At 34.8% G+C, this 22,360-nt stretch overlaps 1 protein-coding gene across 1 annotated transcript in view; it reads right to left on the minus strand.

The window, feature by feature from the left end:
* LOC126890142 (uncharacterized) overlaps positions 1-22,360 on the minus strand; it is a 218,037-nt gene that overhangs the window by 88,809 nt on the left and 106,868 nt on the right. The window contains exons 3-5 of the mRNA XM_050658992.1: positions 18,492-18,704; positions 12,879-13,127; positions 9,110-9,293 (exon numbers count right to left, since the gene is read on the minus strand). Coding sequence (XP_050514949.1) covers positions 9,110-9,293; positions 12,879-13,127; positions 18,492-18,704 — 646 coding nt within the window. The remainder of the gene's footprint in view (positions 1-9,109; positions 9,294-12,878; positions 13,128-18,491; positions 18,705-22,360) is intronic.

The following is a 22,360-nucleotide window of genomic DNA, read 5'->3' on the forward strand; positions in this document are numbered from 1 at the left end:
AATCAGATAGTAAAAAATAAAAATCAAAGAAGCGGCTCTAATTATGCTAAATGAAACCAATTGTGTCGCAAATCCCTCGGTAGAATGCAATAGGATGTGGTTACCCATACTGAAAGAGGAAGTCAATAGAAAGAAAATACCACGATTAGTAAGTCAATAACATATTGAGTTCAAATTTTATATTTTAGTATTACTTATTGTATATCTATGTATTATTAATATTATTTAAAATTAAAACATATTAAAGTCAGAGTTTGATATTAGTTTTTTGAAGGTAAATTAAATGTAAGGCCAAATACTTACGATGTCGGGATAGTAGCACGAGGTTTTTTCCTGGTTTTCCCTCGTGATTTACTATGAAATCTCTAACGCGAGAATTTTACTGTCATCGTTGCATTTGGTTGTCTTTTTAAAGACAGATCACATGCTATGATTTTTTTGCGACGGATATTCTTTTGGGATTGATTTCATGTAATTGAATGAACTATCTTTTAGTAAAGTCGTCCCAGGAACGCAACTCATAAATATTGGCGATATCATTTTAAAGTTTTCTACTTTAAAATGTATAATATACGTCTGAATTGCCAAAATACCTAACTTTTTTATTATCCAACATAAGCGAATGAGTCAGAAAGCAAAATGTTAAGAAAGCCTAAGGCTATAGTTGCATTTAAATTTCAATATTTTATATACGCTATAATTTTCCACAGGATGTTCCAAACTTTGGAACTATCATTGTTACACCCGGTATACAATGACACTTACCTCTTTAGCAATAATATTATTACATCGATATTCTTGAAAAACAAAGTTATAATATACCAAAAAAAATCACTCAAATCGGACAACAGGTTTAGGAATTACGAGACATCAAAAATGTCCCAATTTTAAGGTAGTGCGTTAATTTTGGTGCTTAGTGTACATGTACATGGAATGTTTTCGTAGTCTGACGTTTCGAAAACCGTAACCTGTTCCACAATTAAAACTTCCCCTGTTCCAATGTTCCCCTTCATCAAAGTTTGTCCGACTAGGCACCTAACAAATTTTCAGCTTGCTATTAATACACTTTTTTTGGTACGCGGGATCCAGGCCTAATAGGTTTCGTATTGTTCTGGAATACGCTGGTATAGATAATATACTTGGAAAAAAATGTTAATAATGTTAAACAATTGCATACACTTACCTATATTATTAATGTCGCCAATTAACTTTAAATATAATTAAAAATGTCAAGGAATCGCTTAACACATTAAAAGAAATCGAGTAACAACAACACTAAAGAAATAGTAGGTATATCTGTCTCTACAAGATGCAAGATTAAATAAATGAAAAAAAAATCAGGTGTGGATTGGTAATGCAGTCTCCAATTTGATGAAACATGTTCGTTTAAATTAAACAAGACAAAGCGAACACAAATTACAACTATGTACTTTAAGATTTTATTTGCTGCATTTGATTTTTATCAATAACTGCATTCTTTTTACATATTGAACAAATATGAAAAAGGATACTTCACACATCTTATGGAAAATGTAATGTCAATCAAATACAATAAAACTTACATGACTAGATTCCTCTCTAAATTACAATAATTTCATATCATTGCGCCAACTCTGAATTTTTATTAACCTTCCGATGACCCACCATTTTTTGTTACACGGATGACCAACGGGGGTCAAAAATGACCCCAGTAAAAAATGGCAATTGACAAAAAATTGAGTTGTTTTAAGAAATAAAGTAATGTCTTCGTAATTTTAATGTTAGTATCGTATCAATAAATGATAAATAAACATGAGTAAAAGATATTTTAATTACAACTCAACAAAAACAGGAATCATCATTCTGAAGAGAGAACTAAAGAAATTTTAAAATATACACTCATTTACGTCGCCACAGGTTTAACAAACATTTTTTTTTTCAATATTGAAATGTTCCTTACAAACAATTCCACATAATAGACGGTAATTATTTAATATAAAATTGGAACATGGAAGGCCAAGGGAGTCCGTCTTTGACCCCAAATTCATAAAATATTTTTTTTTTCGTAAAATTTAGGGAATTTATTTTATTACAAAATATGGGGCTATGTAGAATGATATTAAAGTCAAATAAAAAAATAATGAGTTTAAAATTGAAAATATTTCTGAATTTATTAAATAAAAATATACATCGGGGTCAAAATTTACCCCCTTAGTCATCCGAAGGTAATGGCGTAAATTGATATAAATAAATTTTAAATCAAATAGTATGAAATGATTTTGTGAAAAGGCACTACATAAATCTTTCTCCAGTTATTAACGTCTCTTGTCTTATAGATAATAAATGACAATGCACTTCCAGTGACGCACTGCAAAATAAGGTCATTCTCACGCTGGGTTAAATTTTTTCAATACCGATAACATTATTTATGCTAATAGTATTTATGAATAGGACAGTTCTATAGACTTAAAAATGTGATTTTCCGAAATTTTAATTACAATTGACGCCGTTATTAATAAAAATTCAGAGTTGGCGCAATAATATGAAATTATTGAAATTTTAAGACGAGTCTATGTATGTAAATTTTATTGTATTTAAGTGACATTAAATTTTAAATTATCCTCGCCAATAGCATAATATAGCGTTTAATGATACATCTTGATACATATTACATTACACGATTATACTTGCTTCATTCTTATGTTTGTTAACTGCAGTCAAATATTCTTTTATCTTCCATTTCTGTATTATTTCTGGTGCATATTTTTCGAAATTTGTCTTAGTTATAAACTGATGTTTTGTTGAATTTACCTAAAAAAATAATATCTTTCATCAATACTTATTATTCTTAGTCCGGTACTGGACAAGCCCGAAGTATTTGAAGTCAAAGACGTCAAAGTCAAAAAAAAAGTCAAAGAAGTATTTGATTTTTATTTATATCAGTTGACTCTTATATAATCTAAATATTAGGTATTATTAATGTTTTTATGAATACAAAGTTTAAAGATTGAAAAGACAAGAATAAAAATAATATGAATTCATTATATTCTATTCAATCTTCCAAAGTCTGTATCGTCCAAATAAAAAGTGTTAAATTTTAATTTGTAGTAAATATTTTGCAGCAGTAAAATGTTTTCTCACACAGATGGAAGCTGCTCCAAACTCAGAAGATTATAATTCTTCTAGACGAGGGCATTTAGCACAAAATAAATAAATTTTTTAATACAGCACCTAGAGACTTTCAGTTTTTTGCATTATGTTTAGGATGACGTCAGGAAAAAAGTCTACTATTCAAAAATGGGTGGAAATGCATAATTGCACTATAAAGTGCATAAAATGCATCCAAAATTGAATAAATATAAAAACAAAGTCAAAATCAGTATACTTAGGAACAAAATTTATTATTTGGGGGGTTTTTGTGGTCACTGAATACGACTATGCAATCAGAACTGACTCCCGGATCACCTGGTGCCCAAGGTCAGTGCAAGAAACGTCATCTTCTGGAGTTTCGATGGTTTTCGGCGTTAAATCGATGCAAACGGATTACTCACGTGTTTTAGGGATCACTAAGTACTAATATGCCATCAGAATTGACCTCCGGAGTACCTGGTGCCCAGGGTCGCTACTAAGGCACGTCATCTTCTGGAGTTTCGAGGGATTTCGGCACTAAATTGATGCAACTTGACTATTCGGGGGTTTTTGAGGTGGTTAAGCAAAAATATGCCATCAGAAGAGACCTCTGGATCACCTGGTGCCCAAGGTCACTGCAAGGGACGTCATCTTCTGGACTTTCGAGGGCTTTCGGTAATAAATTGATGCAAACGGATTACTCTGGTTTTTTTGAGGTCGCCAAACACAAATTGAATTCATTCCGGAGTACCTGGTGCCCAGGGTCGCTACCAAGGCAAGTCATCTTCTGGGGTTTCGAGGGATTTTGGCATTTAATTGATGCAAATAGGTTACCGGAGGGTTTTAGAGGTCGCTAAACACGAATATGCCATCAGAACCGACCCACTGTACACCTGGAGCCCAAGGTCACTGCAATGGACGTCATTTTCTGGAGTTTTTAGGGATTTTGTCATTAAATTGGTAAAAATGGGTTACTCGGGGGTTTTTGAGCTGTTGAGACACGAATACGCTATCAAAACAGACCACCGGATGCCCTGGTACCAAGGTCACAGCAAGGGACGTCATCTTCTGAAGTTTCGAGGGATTCGGTATTAAATTGATGCGAACGGATCACTTACGGGTTTTTGGGGTCGCTAAATATGAATATGCCATCATAATTGAACTTCGGAATACCTGGTGCATAGGGTCGCTACTAGGACACATGATTTCTGGGGTTTCGAGGGCTTTCGGTATTTAATTGATACAACTGGATTACTGGAGGGTTTTTGAGGACGCTAAACACGAATATATTATCACAGCCGGCCCCCTGTGCACCTGATGCCCAAGGTCACTACATGAGACGTCATCATCTGAAGTTTTAAGGAATTTCGGCATTAAATTGATGAAAATAAATTACTCGGGGGTTTTTGAGGTCGGCAAACACTAACAACATGTGGTCGACTACCGACCACAGATCACCGACTAGTGATCTTTAAAATCTTAAGACATCGACTTAATGTCGACTACTTTTTAATATATAATGTAGCAATAATATAATTTAGAGGTTTTTACACCTATTGAAGTGGCTAGTTACAATTACTTGTGCACTGGACGTAAGTAACCACATTTTCTAATTTTTTTCAACTGTCAAAATTTAACCCTTTTGCTTTTTAATCTTAGTGGTTCACTTATTTACAGGTTTACACTGATGATGGTCAGTTTGATCGAAAACGTTTTGTACTTCCACTCCCTTGTGGATAAATTTTAAGAATTTTAATAAATTCATATGCCTACATAAAACAGAAGTGTCTACTTCATTGCACTTTGTCAAAAAGTAATCCATTTTTCATCAATTTAGTATCGAAAACTCTCGAAACTCCAAAAGATAGCGTGCTTTAGGTACCAGGTGCTTCGGTGTCTGTTCTAATGGCATTTTCGTGTCCAGGTACCCCAGAAACCGATGAGTAATCCGTTTTCATCAATTTAGTACCGAGAACACTCGAAAATCCAGAAGATGACCTGCGTTAGACACCAGATGCTGCGTGGGTTGGCTCTGATGGCATATTCATGTTCAGCAACCCCACAAACTCAAGAGTAATCGGTTTGCACTAATCTAGTATCGAAGTCGAAACTACAGCAGAAAACGTGCCTTAGGCACCAAGTGCTTTGGTGTATGTTCTGATGGCGTATTTATGTTCAGAAATGGCAAAAACCCATGAGTAATCCATTTGCATCAATTAAGTACCGAAAACCCTCGAAACTCCAGAAGATGATGTGCCCTAGGTACCAGGTGCTCTGGTGTCTGTTCTGATGACGCAATCGTGTTCAACAGCTCCAAAATTCGACTAGTAAGTAATCCGTTTGCATCAATTGAATGCCGAAAACACTCGGAACTTTAGAAGATGACCTGCCTTAGGCACCATGTGCTCCGAGGATGAGATCTGATGGCGTATTCGCGTTCAGCAACCCCAAAAATCTATGAGTAATCCGTTTGCATCAATTTAGTACCGAAGACTCTGGAAGCTCCAGAACATGACGCCCCTAGCAATAACCTTGGGCACCAGGTCTCCGGTTCTGATGACATATTCCTATTTAGCGACCTCAAGAACCCCTCAGTAATCCATTTGCATCAATTTAATGACGAAACTTCTCGAAACTCCAGAAGATGACGTCCCTTGCAGTGACCCTGTGCACCAGGTGCTCCATGGGTCTGATATAATGGCATATTCGTGTTAAGCGACCTCAAAAACCCCCCGAGTAATCCATTTGCATGCATTTTATGACGAAAACTCTCGAAACTTCAGAAGATGACGTGCCCTAGAAGCTATTCTGGTCACCAGATTCTTTGGAGTTCAATTCTGATATCATATTCGTGTTTAGCAACTCTAAAAACACGTAAGTAATCCGTTTGCATCAATTTGTTACCGAAAGACCTCGAAACTCCAGAAGGTGACGTCCCTTGCAGTGACCTTGGGCACCAGGTGATTGGGACGTCTGTTCTGATGGTATATTCTTTTTTAACGACTCAAAAACCCCCAAATATTCCATTTTTATCAATTTAATGCCGAAATCTCTCAAACTCCAGAAGAGGACACCCCTTTCAGTGAGCTTGAGCTCCAGGTGCACAGGGAGTCGGTGTTGATGGCATATTCGTGTTTAGCGACTTAAAAAACCCGTAAGTAATCCGTTTGCATCAATTTGATACTGAAAGCCCTCGAAACTCCAGAAGATGACGTCCCTTACAGTGGCCTTGGGCACCAGGTGATCCTAAGGTCTATCCTGATGGCATCTTCGTGTTTAACCACCTCACAAACCCCCGAGTAGTCCAGTTACATCAATTTAGTGCCGAAATCCCTCGAAACTCCAGAAGATGACGTGCCTTAGTAGCGAACCTGGGCATCAGGTACTCCGGAGGTCAATTGTGATATCATATTCGTATTTAGCGACCCCTAAAACCCGTGAGTAATCCGTTTGCATCGATTTAATGCCGAAAACCATCGAAACTCCAAAAGATGACTTCTCTTGTCGTGACCTTGGGCACCAGGTGATCCGGGGATCAGTTCTGATGGCGTAATCGTATTCAGTGATCCCAAAAACCCCCAAATAATAAATTTTGTTTGTTAATATACTGATTTTGACTTTATTTTTATATTTATGCAATTTTGGATGCATTTTATGCACTTTACAGTGCAATTATGCATTTCCAACCATTTTTGAATAGTAGACTTTTTTCCTGATGTCATCCTGAACATAATGCAAAAAACTGCAAGTCTCTAGGTGCTGTATCTAAAAATTTATTTATTCGGGTGATTTTAGTGCTAAATGCCCTGGTCTATTGTAGTTAGTCTCAGAACAATATAATTCTTCTGGTTTATTTTGCTGAGCTGGTATCATCAGGTAAACTACACAGTGTTTTAAAAACTACACCTTGCAGTGTCAATACCCTTACGAAGGCACAGTAGAAATCCCGTAACGGGCTCACGTCGAGCCCGTTTTGCTTTTTTCGCTAATCAATCTCTAGCTCTGGCGTCTCAGAGAATCCAATAAAAATCAAACTCCCTAAATTCACCACATCCAGTAGATTGGTTTTTGCCTCAGACAGTGAGAAGCTCCCGACTGCTTGCTACGCTTACATTCGTAGCTGAACTGAGAAGTTCAACAGTCAAAGTCACTCCTACTCCTTCGGCTTTCTTCCTCTCCGCTGGCTGGCACGTGTTGCTCCTCCGGTGGCTGGCACCGGACTAGTTAGTGTCGTGTGACGCCCTTTGTAGCTGCTTTTATACCCCCAGTATGCGTGGGAACGGTATACGCGGGATCAGTTGTCGCTGAAGAAGCAGTTGCTATGTTGCTGGCAGTCTTTTAGCGTCACTGCGCGTGTTTCAGCTCTCAGGGGGTTTTTCATTTCGATGGCTTCACGGATAATTCTCGATTCTAAGGAGTGGATAGGAACGATGATTTTTGATTTTTCGAAATGCATTTTGTAACATGTCTGAATATGTTAGGCTAGGACTGAAGAAGGATCGGGATGTTTTACAGATTACAATGTTCGTAAATATGGTTGCGGATTCGTCGGTTTGCTTGTCCTATGTATATTCCTGGGAAATTGGAACAAGGTATTTCGTAGACACCATAGTATTCATTTACAGACACTCTGGGCAACAATAATATAGAAAAAGTTAAGTCGTGTATATACTTGGGACAAAAAATAGAACTGTCAAAGCTTAACCTAAAGGCTGATTTAAATAGAAGATGTTCCTTAGTATGGGCAGCATTTGGTCGATTACAAACAGTATTTGAATCAAACTTGCCAAACACTTTAAAGGCAAAAACGTTCGATCAGTACGTGTTGCCATACGGAACCGAAACCTGGGCTTTTAACAACAGCATAGTCCACAAACTTGAAGTGACCCAGAGACCTATGGAACGGAGAATGCTCAACATTAAGTTCAGTGATCGCAAGTCCAATGAAGAGATAAGAAGGCGATCAAAAGTAACAGATGTGATCCAGAAGGTTGCCATGTTAAAATGGAAGTGGCAGGACACATAGGAAGAGTGAAAGACAATTGGTGGACAAAGCGAATTCTCGAGTGGCGACCAAGGGCAAGCAAAAGAAGTAGAGGCAGACCTCAAACAAGATGTACTGATGACATCAAGCGATGGCTGGCCACGAATGGATGCAAAAAACAGCAAACATATATGGATGGACACCCCTAAGGGAGGCTTACAGCCGACGATGGATGGAATAGCTGTTGATGATGATAGTATTCATTTTAGATTTGTTCTTTTACGGATCTGACTAGATTGAATAACTTTGAGTAAGAAGGGAAGAAGGTTTTGATGTTTAGAGAGTTACGAGTTCTATTGATCTTGTCAGTGACACTATCAATAAAAAGGAGAAATATTTTGGTTTGATCCGGCAAGGTCTCTTTTTTATATGGAATGAGGTTTAGATGTTTTTGAATGCTCTTTTTGATTTATTTGCTGTAAGAGTGTGCCTTATTGAATTGATTTTGGATGATCTGTGATTAGTGATTATCGTCGCTAAGTCTTATAGAATGGGAAACAAGAGTTCAGATAACTGAATTGAGTTGTGAACAGCCGTAGCCCATCGGCATGACAACTGGTCTCATAAGCCAGAATGCCCGGGTTCGAGCCCCGGCATAGACAATCCATTTTCATTTCTAAAAATAATATGAGCTGTTCACAGTGCCTCGGAGAGTACTTTAAGCCGTCGGTCCCCCTGGGCTAGTGTGTACATCAACACTAGTTACTTGAAACAGGGTTAAAGATGTAAATGGCGCCGGAACCTGTCCGAGAGGATCTCCCCGGCAAAAATGCCATACGATATTATTATTATTATACTGAATTGAGTTGAGCGGGGCGATGATGTGACTGGGTATTGAAATAATGGTTTGTATGGGTGGGTTTTCGGTACACAGAATAGGAAAAACATAGGATGATATGCCAATGATGGGGTAATTAATTTACTTAGACATTTTTTGTAAAAATTGCATATATTTACAGAATATTATTATTACTATATGGCAAACGAGAAAATTTTATAGGAAGTCCGCATTTTGATTGGAGGACAAATGATTTCTTTTCAAATTCTATTGGATCAGGAGTATCTTCGCATTTCTCAATATTAAAGTTTAACAGAATATGTGAGAGACATGCAGCTACGGCTAAAACTCCTAAGCGTTTACCTAAAAATAATATTTATTTTGTAGTTTATATTTTATAGATAACATCATAATCTTAATATTTTTTATCAACAGTAATCAATAAAATCACATTTTCCGATAAATTTCAATTCTAATTAGTATTTTTTGTATGTAATACATTGGATCTAAATGTTATGTAGACTACCTAAAAAAGCGGAAGAACAAAAGACGCTAGAACCGGAAACACCAGAAATTAGCACATTTGTGGATTTCAACAAGCGCTCCCAGACTCAATAGAAGGTATAATATCTATAAAATGGAGAAGTATTGAACAACTTACGTTTTGCAACCGATACAGTAACAATAACGAATAACGACAATGATTTACAGAACGTAATGCAACGCCTTAATGAACGCTGTCATGAGTACGAACTGAAGATGAATTTGAAGAAAACAAATGCATGATCATGACTAAATCAGCACACGCAAACATCCAATTAACTATTGAAGATACTGTAATTGAGAGTGTGGATAACTACAAATACGTATGAACATGGATAACATCAAAGGTAGACCAAACCAAAGAAATCAAGACGCGTATTGAAATAGCACATAGCGTATTGTTTTATTACAGTAAACTTTGCATCTGGGTCTTTTCGTCGTCTTCCTAGTTTTACTAGAGATGTCGCTGTTTTGCGTCTCAAAGGTGGAATTACTGCATCGCGGTGATTTCCCTTAAAAGGCAGGATTGTTGATTTTTTTTCAGAGTTGGGACTGCATAGCTACACTGATGAAGAATAAGATGCAGAAATAGCTATCTGTAGATGGTGGTCCAACTGTGAATCAAATTAAAACAAAACTGCCTTCCCCCTTGTTCTTCTTTACTCAGATTTTTGAGTACTCGAAACTGTCTTTCAGCACTTTCTCCTAGACGAAAAAGGAGTAGATACGTGACCGTTGTCCTTTCTACTTTCTTCTATATTCGTCGTCTCCGTGCTTATAAAGCCGGAGATTCAGGATGTAACCAGAAAGCAGTTTCTTTCGATGAAAAGTCTTGGATTTAAAATATTGTTTATTGTTTTATTTCAATTATTTTATTTGTTTTATTACAGTAAACTTTGCATCTGGGTCTTTTCGTCGTCTTCCTAGTTTTACTAGAGATGTCGCTGTTTTGCGTTTCAAAGGTGGAATTACTGCATCGCGGTGATTTCCCTTAAAAGGCAGGATTGTTGATTTTTGTTTCAGAGTTGGGACTGCATAGCTACACTGATGAAGCATAAGATGCAGAAATAGCTATCTGTAGATGGTGGTCCAACTCTGAATCAAATTAAAACAAAACTGCCTTTCCCTCTAGCACGTGCATTATTCATTAAACTTAAAAGGTTTCTTTGTTGTCGGGATATAAGGTTGGAACTACGCCTAAGGATGCTTTGGTGTTACGTGTGCTCTACTCTTCTTTATGGCTTGGAAGCGTGGACGTTAAAACAAGTCCATCTGAAATCGGTCACCTTTGAATTTTGGTGTTACAGAAGAATCCTACGAATATCATGGATTCAAATAATGTCAAACGTGGAAGCAGCTAGAATGATCCCTAACAACACAAAACATTCCAGGAATGTACTATCAAAGTTCTATTAATGTTTGAATGTCCTGGACATTCAAGGAACATTCGGTGAACATCTGATTAAGTTATTGGTAGAATGTTACCACAAGACATTCTATGAACATACTACCAATGTCCTATATTTTAAGAGAGGCCATTTACTATTCAATTTGCATTCATTTTCAAATTTGCCGCGCGTGTATATATGTATTTAGGCAATCCAAACCACGTGACTTCTGGTTCTGGTTGGTATGGCATACAAAAAGTTACAGGTTACAGAGGTTATGTTTGTAATATCATTTCATTTCATTGTTTATCGTCGTATTTTGTCTATTTTGGATTTATTTGGATTTCGTTTGCTGTATTTTGTGAACTTTATAAACTTTACCACACTGCAAAGTGATTATTTAAGGAAATTATTATTGGAAACTCCAGATGTTTGGAGAAAGGTAGGGGAAAAAATTTTTATTTACTGTTCATTTTTCTCTGATATTTATCAATATTGATGAATTTTGCAAGCAATAACGTTATTTCTTTTATTGTTTTAGATATTTGTTGAAGCTGAAAATAATTGGGGATTTAGATCCATATACAATTCAGTCAGAATTTGATTTTACCATAAAGTGCATTCCACTAAATTATTATTATAGATATTTATACATAGCTGGTGGAGTCTCACAGTTACTACTCTAAGCAGCAGATGAAAGTATACAAAAGCCTTCAAGTACATAAATATTTTACAGCTGAACTTGTTTTTAAAGTTGGAAGTCACAAGCAACAATTTCGTAAGTACCTACAAGAATATTGAGGAAATCCAGCTCCTCGATACTACTGGGCAAACTAGAAGATCGAAAAGGACAAAGCCTTTTGAACTAGTTTGAGTGATAGGTGATAGTGAAAACCAGAGCATAATGCTTGTGTGCCTGTGTATGTTAGAATAGTGCGGTTAGAAAAGCAGAGCATAGTGCTTGTGTGCCTGTTAGATTAGATAAGAGACGCTATTGGGTAAGCTCTTCATTTTAAGGAACAGTAGTAATTTAGGTTAAATTAAAATTGCTCATTGGTCAGAGTTATGACCAGATTGTAATTGTAATGTACAATTCAATACAATGAATTGTCATCGTAGTGATGATTGTGGAAAAAATATATGACAAGATTTTGTGCAATAAAAATGTTTATATTTATCAAGGATGTATTATTTGGTATGGCCACATATACTTCTGGTATATCGTCGGTGATGTGACAATACCTCCTATCTGCTTTTTCATGAATTTTGTAGGAGATGAAAAACTTGTTTGGGCCACCTCCAGTTTTCATATATTTTTTGACTTGTTTTGTAGTAAATTCAACTATCTCTTTACTACAAAACAAGTCAAAACTTACGCATGAAAACAGGAGGTGACTTTAAAAAATGTTTTTCGTCTCCTGCAAAACTCATGAAAAAACATATAGGAGGTATTGTCTCATCACTGACGATATATTTCAGAGAATGTCTAAAAAATATACTTGAATGTCCTAAGAACATTCGTAGACATTCATGGAATGTTTCAACAAGACAATCAGTCTAAAAAATATACTGTGAATGGTCAAAGAACATTCGTAGACATTCATGGAATGTTCTAACAAGACATTCAAGGAATGTTTAAAATGCTGACACAGCACTTTCCTGGGACTTTTCAGAGACGTTCGTATGCTTTTGGGGACATTCCAGGAATGTTTTCAATGTCCTGTGTGTACCTTCTAGGAACATTCCTGCAATGTTTTGTGTTATTAGAGATAGGAAATGAAGCGCAAATAATATTAGCTATCAAAAGACGAAAACTTGAGTACTTAGAACATGTGATGATAAAATCCGAGGAAAGTGAAATGTGTGAAGAAGAATATCCTGGCTTAAGAACTTAAGGGAATGGTTCGAATACAGTAGTTCAGATCTATTTAGAGCGGCAGTCAACAGGGTCTGCATAGCCATGATGATTTCCAACCTTTGATAGAAAATAAACTTAAAGAAAAAGAAGATCACTTACCTATGCACGCCCTTGGTCCATCTCCGAATGGAAAAAATACCAAACCATCTGAGTTAAAATTTTTATCAGCAAATCTGTCAGGATCGAACTGTTCTGGGTTGGGAAAATATTTAGGGTCCATCATCAAAGAAAATACAGGAATGTAAATAGTCATTCCCTTTTCAATGATAAGGTCTGTTCCTTCCACTTTATAATCAGTAATAGCTTCTCTATCAAGAAATGGTGTAGCGGAATATCTCCTCAAAGTCTCTAAAACAAATCGAAATTTGACATTTTCTATTCAAATTAATTGTATAATAAATATACATACAGAGTTGGGCTAAAGAATGGAACCAAGCAAATATCTTTGAAACGAAAAGAACAATATTTTTGAAACTTTGCATGCAAGTACAGTGACGCAAAACTCATCTGCTGCTATACTTTTTGTTACTATTTCACTTCCGGTTTCACCGGAAATACCCTTAACTTATTTACTTTAAATGGGACACCCTGTATATTTTTGCAGATAAGAACCTTTTATTTGTAATTCATAAATACCAAGTTTGGAAGAAAAAACTATTAAAACAAGAAATAAATCTGTTTACAGTTAAATAATAGATTAATTTATTTACGTTAGCCCAGAGGCTCCCAAACTATTTTTTCTCGTAGACCACTTTAAAAAATATACTGGTTTCGGTGGACCCCCTGCTGCTATATTTTTACCATACTTCAAAATGAAAAACATGGGGGTGGGGTAAAAATAAGACATTGAAGGTCTTTTTCGTCTTCTTCTCTTTTCTCAAAATATCATTTTAAGCGATTTTACAGTGATTTGGAATATATTTAAACAAATTTACATTTTTTATCGTAAATTATCAATTGAAAAAATAATGTTTTAATTGAAGGGTTGTCCAAAATGTGATTATTAGGCATTATAACAAGTTTTTTGTTTTAAAACAAGTTTTTGATCAAACTTTAGCATAGAAAACGTTAAAATATTGTTTTTTCCATTTTCCTCCAATCCCAAAATACATGTTCTTCTATTTGGCTGAAAATTTGCCCACAGATAGCCAAAACACAGGACTTTAATGGTTAAAAGAATCTGTATAGTTTTACAATACAAGAAGATAAAGCTTCAAAATTATATAGTACAGTCGGGTTAGCATTTGATCTTGCATGCCGAGCTACCCAAGCAAGATTCTATTTTTTCTAATCTTAAAGGGGGCAATAGTGTAAATTTAAAATTGCGAATAAAGGAGAACCGTTTTTGCTCAATATCTCTGCCATATTTAACTTTTCGACAACAAGTGTATCTAAGGACTGAAGTTGTGTAAAATACGATTTCGTATAATTTATTTTATTTTAATTTTTTTTGTGCCGTCGATATTTTCCGAGTTATGGGGGAAAGAGTGACAGTTAGAGCTTAATTATTAATTATCTGATGTGCTTCAAGTGCTTCAGTGCTTCAATAATCCAACGAGGATTCTCATTCGACCAATACCTACAGTTATGGCGGTTAACGGTTCCATTTAAGCAAAAAGTTGAATCATCGGAAAACACTACATTACTTGCAAAATGTTCGTCATTGTTACAAATGTCCATCATTCGTTCGCAAACTCTACCCGTCGGTCAAAATCATTATCTGACAATTCTTGAACCAATTGTATCTTATACGGATGATATTTTTCCATTTTCAATATTCTCCTTACAAAACGTTGACTTATTGCATGGTTTAGTGCCAAATTTGTTGTGGAAGTTTGAGGTGATTCCTCTAAATCAATTGCAATATTTTGTTTAATAACTTCGTTCGTTGCAGTCCGTGGTCTTCCAGTTTTTGGCAAATTTTTGACTATCCCAGCTGCATTAAAACGTTTCAATGTTTTAGTAACCGTTGAATGTGATATAGGATTTCTTTTAGGATGCAATTCATTAAAAATATTACACACCTCGTCATGAGTTCTAACACGATCACCATGACCGATTATCATTAATATTTCAATGCGATATCTTTCACTTAAATGAATAATTTTGAATAAAACTTATTTCTGTCAATTAGTTCAGTAATAGTTACCTACTATGCTAAATTCAAATAAATACAACAATAGTTTTAGTCTATAGTATGGATGGTAGTACTCGTTTATTTTTAATAAAAAAATTATCTACAGACACTTTTTAACTATTTCTTTCTTCCAAATTTGGTATGTATGAATTAAAAATAATAAGTTCTTTCAAAATCTGCAAAAATATACAGGGTGTCCCATTTAAAATAAATAAGTTAGGGTATTTCCGGTGAAACCTGAAGTGAACTAGTAACAAAAAGTATAGCAACAGATGCGTTTTGCGTCACTGTACTTGCATGCAAAGTTTCAAAAAGATTGTTCTTTTCGTTTCAAAGATATTTGCTTCGTTCCATTCTTTAGCCCAACCCAGTATAATTAAGAAATCAAATATGTACCGGGTGTCCCAATAAAAATGGCTCTCAGCCATATCTCAGGAACCGTTTATAGTAAAGCTTTGAGAAAAAAATTTTTAACAAAAGTTGCCTCGGGAAAATCCTGGAAATTATTTTCATAATTGTGGGTCCACCGTTAGAGGGCGTAATTAAATATCAAAAATAAAAAAATCTAAATTTTACAAAATTTTCCTAATGAGGGGGTCCAGGAAATTCGATCATCGTATTTTTCATAAAATTCTGCGCATATTTGATTTCACAAATTTAAGTCTACCTTTGCAAATAAAAGGTGGGGGTGAGTGGGAACCTTGTTATGAAACTGTAAGTCCGGTTCTGCTAAATCAAATTTTGCAATCTTGATCTTGTTAAAAACAGATCTTTTTCATCAATGTAAGAGTTATAATGTCGAACCAGCCTAATAAGTAATATGCCAGCTAGGAGGCGTTATTTAATTTTTTTCAGAAATCTAGTTTTCTTTGGAAAACATTAAATACAAGTATGCATTTTTAATCTTGTATTATAAAATTATATTAAATTAGCAATAGAATAGCGAAAACCGTATGTCGATACCTTTTTTCTATCTCAAGATATCTTCAGAAAGGTGTAAATTTTAAATATAACTGTTACTGTCACCGGTAAACTAAGTTAAGGAAAAATAGTGTGCTATGGAAAAAACAAAGAAACATTTTCCAGTTGTCAACGTATATAAATGTAATTATTTAAAACAACAATAAGACAAACAACACTATGAAATATAATAAAGAAATAAAAACAACTATTTAGTGACAACCTAAATGTTCAAATTGTTGCCCATCATTTTCGATGCAATCATAAACTACACAAGAAAATCCACACTACTCAAGAAAACATGATCCAGAGAATACGAAACGTCATTCAAAGCATTTCGAGGGCAGAAATTGAGACTGCTGTTCAATCTATTCTTGAAAGAGTAAATATGCTTGCATCGAAAATGATAGGCAGCAATTTGAACATTTAGGTGGTCACTAAATATTTGTTTCTTATTCCTTTGTTACATTTTATAGTGTTGTTTGTCTTATTGTTGTTTTAATTAATAGGGCTTTTCAACGCTTCTCATTTGTTTCGAGCCTCTGTCATGTGTCGTATAATATATGTATAATATTAATATACGACATACGACGGAGGCCCAAAACAAATGAGAAGCGTTGATAAGCCCTTTATACACGTTGACATCTGGAAAATGTTTCTTTGAACAAGAAAAAAGACATTGAAGTCAAGAAGAGTTCAAGAAAAGACAAAAGAACATACTACGATAATTTAGCAACAGAAGCCGAACAAGCTGCAGCAACTAATGATATGAGGAAACTTTATGAAAACACAAAGAAACTCGCCAGGAAATGGACACCACATAACACACATATTAGAGATAAAGATAATCAAATACTAACAGCAGAAAAAGATATAACAAGACGATGGATGGAGTATTTCAATGACTTGTTTAACCACAATGTGAATTCATTAGAAAATATTGAGAAAGAAGAAACCCCAGAACCGTTAGATATTGATGTCTCCAACTTCAGCCGAGAGGAAATAACAGAGATTATAAAACAACTCAAAAAGGGAAAGGCAGCAGGTCCAGATGATATTGTAGGTGAGCTGTTTAAAGTGAACACTGAAAAAATGATACATTTACTGTATAAACTATTTGAAAATATATGGAGTCAAGAGAAAATTCCCAAAGAATGGACAGAAAGCATTATAATCACTATCCCGAAAAAAGGTGACACCTCAAAGTGCGAGAACTGGAGACCTATAACCCTCTTATGTGTTGCGAGCAAAATAATGACCCGTATCATGCTAAATAGCATGAAAAAGAAAATAGACCAAAAATTAAGACCAAATCAAGCTGGCTTCCGAGCAAATAAGTCATGTATAGACCAGATCTGCAAGCTCAGAATGATCATCGAGCAGTCAGTGAAATGGCAAAGTAAACTATATCTAAACTTCATTGACTTTAGAAAGGCGTTCGATATCCTACATAGAGAAAAATTGTGGGAAATAGTAGAGAGTTATGGGATACCTGACAAATTCTTAAGAATGATGAAGTTGTTTTATGAAAACACCACAACAAGTATTATACGACGGGAATTTAACAGAACCAGTCGACATTAACAGCGGTGTAAAGCAGGGTTGTATACTGTCTCCTACTCTGTTTATTATTGTCATGGACTGGCTTATGAGAAAAAGCAGCAACGGTAAAACTGGGATACACTGGAATACCTTTGAACAATTAGAAAATCTTGAATACTTCGATGATGTATGCCTACTTTCAGCAAAGAGATAGAGCATGCAGAACAAGCATACATAAAACATTTAGGAGTCATAATTGACAGGCCCCTTAAATGGGACTTACAAATAAAAAATATTATAAGAAAAATACGAGGACTGCTACCAAAATTCCGCTATTTAAAAGAGTTTTTGGATGTTGAACAGCTTAAAATGCTTTAACCTGTCTCTAGCACAAGCTCATCTTGTATATGGGATTTTAGGATGGGGTGGAGTAGCTGATTGCCATCTGGTGACCATTCAAAATACTCAGAAATGGTTTCTTAAACTAATATATATGGAAAACGAAAAACATATCCCTCAGACCAACTTTTTCATGAAACTCAGGTTCTTGATGTTCGGCAATTGTACTGCTTAGAGCTACTTAAAAATATTCATAAAGATAAAATTTCTCTTAAAGTAAAAGAGTCAAATTATGAAACAAGAAGAAAATTGAATGTCGAATGTCTTCACACTTTAAAACCAATCATGCAACGTTCAATTAAATATTTTGCTCCAAGAATATACCACCAATTGCCCATACATTTTAAAAATGTCCAAAAAAGGGAGTTGTGTAACAATTTAATAAATTTAAATTATACTAGATAAAAAAACATAGAAATTAGATTAGAAACTGTAAAAATAAAATAATAATTTGTAAAAAAAAACAAAAAACATAAACCTGTCAATATTAGACAGATTAAGTCAACAAGCATGTTTATGCTTTTAAGACTTTTCTTTACGTTTATTTTAGCGTAAGTAAACTGAAATTGTAAATTATTGTAATAACTATTGTTTTGAATAAACGTATATTATTATTATTGTACTAGTTACGAATAAAAACGTTATTACTATTATAAATGTAACATTATATTTACCATTAATAACCATTTCTAAATATTTATTTTTCTGTATCCCTTCGTACGTAAAGCCTTCGTGTATTTCATAATTATTTATAATTTCATTTCTTAACTTTCCTTGTATGCCTGGATTTAGAGCTAATTCATATAAGGCAAAAGAAATTGTAGTAGCAGTTGTTTCTGTTCCAGCTGTTAATAAAAATATGGCGTTAGATATAAGGAGATTCCGATCTGAAAATAATAAGATAATCTTTAGAAAATTATATACCTTCTACACATTATTAAAATTACTTGTTTAATATGCAAAGGATAAAATAAAGGTTCAATAAATAACACAACAAAAATCATGCAAGGGGAAATACCAGATCTTACATCAGCTGCAGCCTCCTCTTTAATAATATCAGCTGCAGATGTAGAGCACAAATAATTTCCGAGAAAATAGTCCTAATTTTTTATAGCATGACGTTTCTAAGGGTAAGAACAGAACAAGTGGGTCGAGGTGGAGGTGTAGGTCGCGGTCGATGTCGACAGCACATAGCAAGGAGGTCACCTGCGCTGTCAGTCGAGCTAGAACCACTATCAAGTGAAGTAGTTTAATGAAATTTGAATGACAAAAAGACTGTGCTTTTGCGATGTTGTGTCAGTCAAGTGATGATGGTGATGAAATGTATATATATATATATATATATATATATATATATATATATATATATATATATATATATATATATATATATATATATATATGTATATATATATATATATATTGTTATATTCCTATTTGATATGAGAATTAAATTTTTATAATTATAAGCAAAATTCAAATTAATATAAAAGATCTTCAATTTTCTCAACCACGGGCATGTAAATTTAGAACAACCTGTATACAACAAATTATTATATTTAGTTTTTAAGAAAGTGATTCGAAGAAGCGTACGAAACTCGGTAACAATGCGCCTAAGATAAACAAGTTGAGTGACGCGGACCATTATAGTGTTCGCGGAAGGTTCGATCATTAGCCTACGCTAAATAAGACTCAGTGAAATAGATAATAGGTCATTAAGTTTTGTAAAAAGTAGAAAGTAAGTTTAAATTGGGAAATGATTATTTTTTCTTGAAATCCATTAAACATATTTAGAAAGATTAAAAATTTGGTATTGAGGAATACGGCGAACTAAAGTTTGTGGTGGAATGTTGATTTTTGAATCTGGAAGGGATATTTAGAAAGTAGGGAAATGAATGAGGATGATAGATCAGAATGTTTTGAGCGGTCGAGAGGTGAAGTCCAGTGGTAGACGGTAGTGTACGAAGAGTGAAAAAGCCGGTATAATTCCGTGAGTGTTGAGTACCCATCGGAACGAGAGGTAGGCCGAGTCGAGAGAAAAGAATCTCCTTGAGCAAAGAGTGTCCCGGTAGCTGATTGAAGTGGTTCGAAAAAGGTAGAACACGGCATCACGAGAAAAGCAGGAACGAGAGCGATACGAGGTTGTTTTCAAAGGAGAACATTACTGGAGGCCAGGACAGTTTTCATCGCAACCAAGGGTAGGAGGAAACGGGTCTAGTGTGAGGACATTCGCAGTTCACCAGATAAAGGTCAGTCTCATTTGTCGGGACATGAATGTATGGTTTTTTGTATTAAATACCACATTAAAAATTGAAGAACATAATCGCTAATATCAGAAGATTTTCATCAAACTTAAATCAATTTGTTGTGGAAACAAAACAAGCCATAGAAGAGAACAACAAGAAAATGGAGGAACGCATAGAAAAGTATGAAATGAAAATTCAAGATAAAATAAAGGAACTAGAAAATTTGGAAAATAAGTTGGAAAATGCTATTCAAGTAGACAGAGAAGAAGTGGAAAAAAGAATCACAGAAATAGAAAAACAAGTCACCGAAAACCGGACGCAACAAAATGTAGGAGAAAGAAGAGAAATGGTTATACATAGCACAGATGACGTGAAGATAAGGTTTGGCGGGGATGTAAGAAGATTACACCCAGTGCCGTTCATAAATAGCCTGAAAAAGAAAATACAACACATCGGAAATTTCGAAACAGCAAAAGAAACTATCAGAAACCATCTCAAATATGAAGCAAGCCTATGGTTCGATTGCAAAGAAGAAGAATTTGACAGTTGGCAACAATTTGAACAAAAATTTTTGAATTATTTCTGGGGAAAAGTCCAACAATTGGAAATTAACAAGGAATTGCAAAATGGGAAATACAATGATAGGATGGGTATCTCAGAAAGGACATATGCTCTACAAATTTACTATAATGCAAAACATTTACAATATAATTACTCATCGGAACAATTAGTCGAACTGATTGCAAGACATTTCGAAGAAACGCTGGAAGACCATATCACATTGCAAAACTATAAAGACATAAATAGTCTATGCCAATTCTTACAAGTAAGAGAATCACGTTTAAGAGAAAGAAAATCAAGAAGGTCGCGAGAAGATTACAGGCCCCGAGAGACACAGGATTACAGAGAGAGAAATCAAAATAGGAGAGACTATACAAGACGAGATTTTAATCCCAGAAGGGAAAACGAAAATAGAGACAACGGAAGAGGAAATTATGAACAAAGAAATAGGCAATGGAATGAGGACAGAAATCGAGAATACCAGAGTAGAAACATCACACGCTCAAATCAAGAAAACAGAAATAATGGTAGACAAAATGAACAGGGATATCGAGAAAACCGAAACAGATCCGACAGACCAAGAGAAAATAGAAGAGAGGTAAATAATACCCAGACAGAAGAATATGACGGAGAGAGAAATTATGACGAAAATATAAACAACGATGAGCAACCGGCGTTTTTTCACGAAGGCGCTCACTAAAAACAAAAAACCAAACAGGAATCTTTTGTCAACCCAAGGAATTTATTAAATTGGCAGGAAACAACGAAAAGAAAAATGGAGTTAATTTAAAATTTGTGGATGGATTTATCAACGAGAAACTAATTAAAATTATGATAGATACTGGATCTGAAATAACATTGGTCAACAGAAAACTAATAGAAGAAGTTAATTTAACAAATTTAATTTACAAAATACTGGTTAATGCGTTGTCCCTACATGCTGAGCGAACGCGGCTTTAGTCCCATAGCAACGCTCAATACAAACAAAAACCTTGGCCGACGCGGTGTAAATTGATTTGATTGTCATAATTTTCTTCGCTTAATTAAACGGCATAATATTTAGCCATCCTTTTAATTCTACCCCAAACGAGCAGATACCTACACCGAATAGTGATTCTAGGTCTGCTCACCGTGGCTGTTCCAAACGATTAGAAATACAGTCCGCTCTCAACCTCAAGAAATTAGAAAAGAACAGCCCGTTTCATGGTCCTTCGAGCCGGATTCCCAGTCCATTAGACTACGAAGAGGATACCCAGTTATCACCACGTCAGGTAAACTCAGAGCGAAGAATACAGGTCAGTTCCTCACATTGTATAACTTTAATTTGCATTAGCGTGAAATACACATTTTTTAAAGTCAATGGATGACAGTTCGAGTTTCTGACATATATTTTAACTGAAAAATAATCGTCAAATTTCAATAAAGCCTTTTTTTACCCATTCTGAGCTTATACTTAAGCTTTTCAAGCCTACCATTGGCGTGTATAACATAATTTTAAAGTTACAACTCGTTTAAACATTCATTTGCCTCACCATAGGCGCAACCAAATTCTTTAAAAATAATTAAAATATTTAATTTTGCATTATCATAGGCGCGACCAATTACATTTAAAACTAATTAAAATATTTTAAATTTTATTTTGCCTCCCCATAGGCGCAGCCAAACGCTTTTAAAGCTAATTAAAATATTTTAATTTTATTTTGCCTCACCATAGGCGCAACCAAATTATTTTAAAT

This window comes from Diabrotica virgifera, chromosome 8 (assembly GCF_917563875.1).
Source record: "Diabrotica virgifera virgifera chromosome 8, PGI_DIABVI_V3a".
Lineage (NCBI taxonomy): Eukaryota > Metazoa > Arthropoda > Insecta > Coleoptera > Chrysomelidae > Diabrotica > Diabrotica virgifera.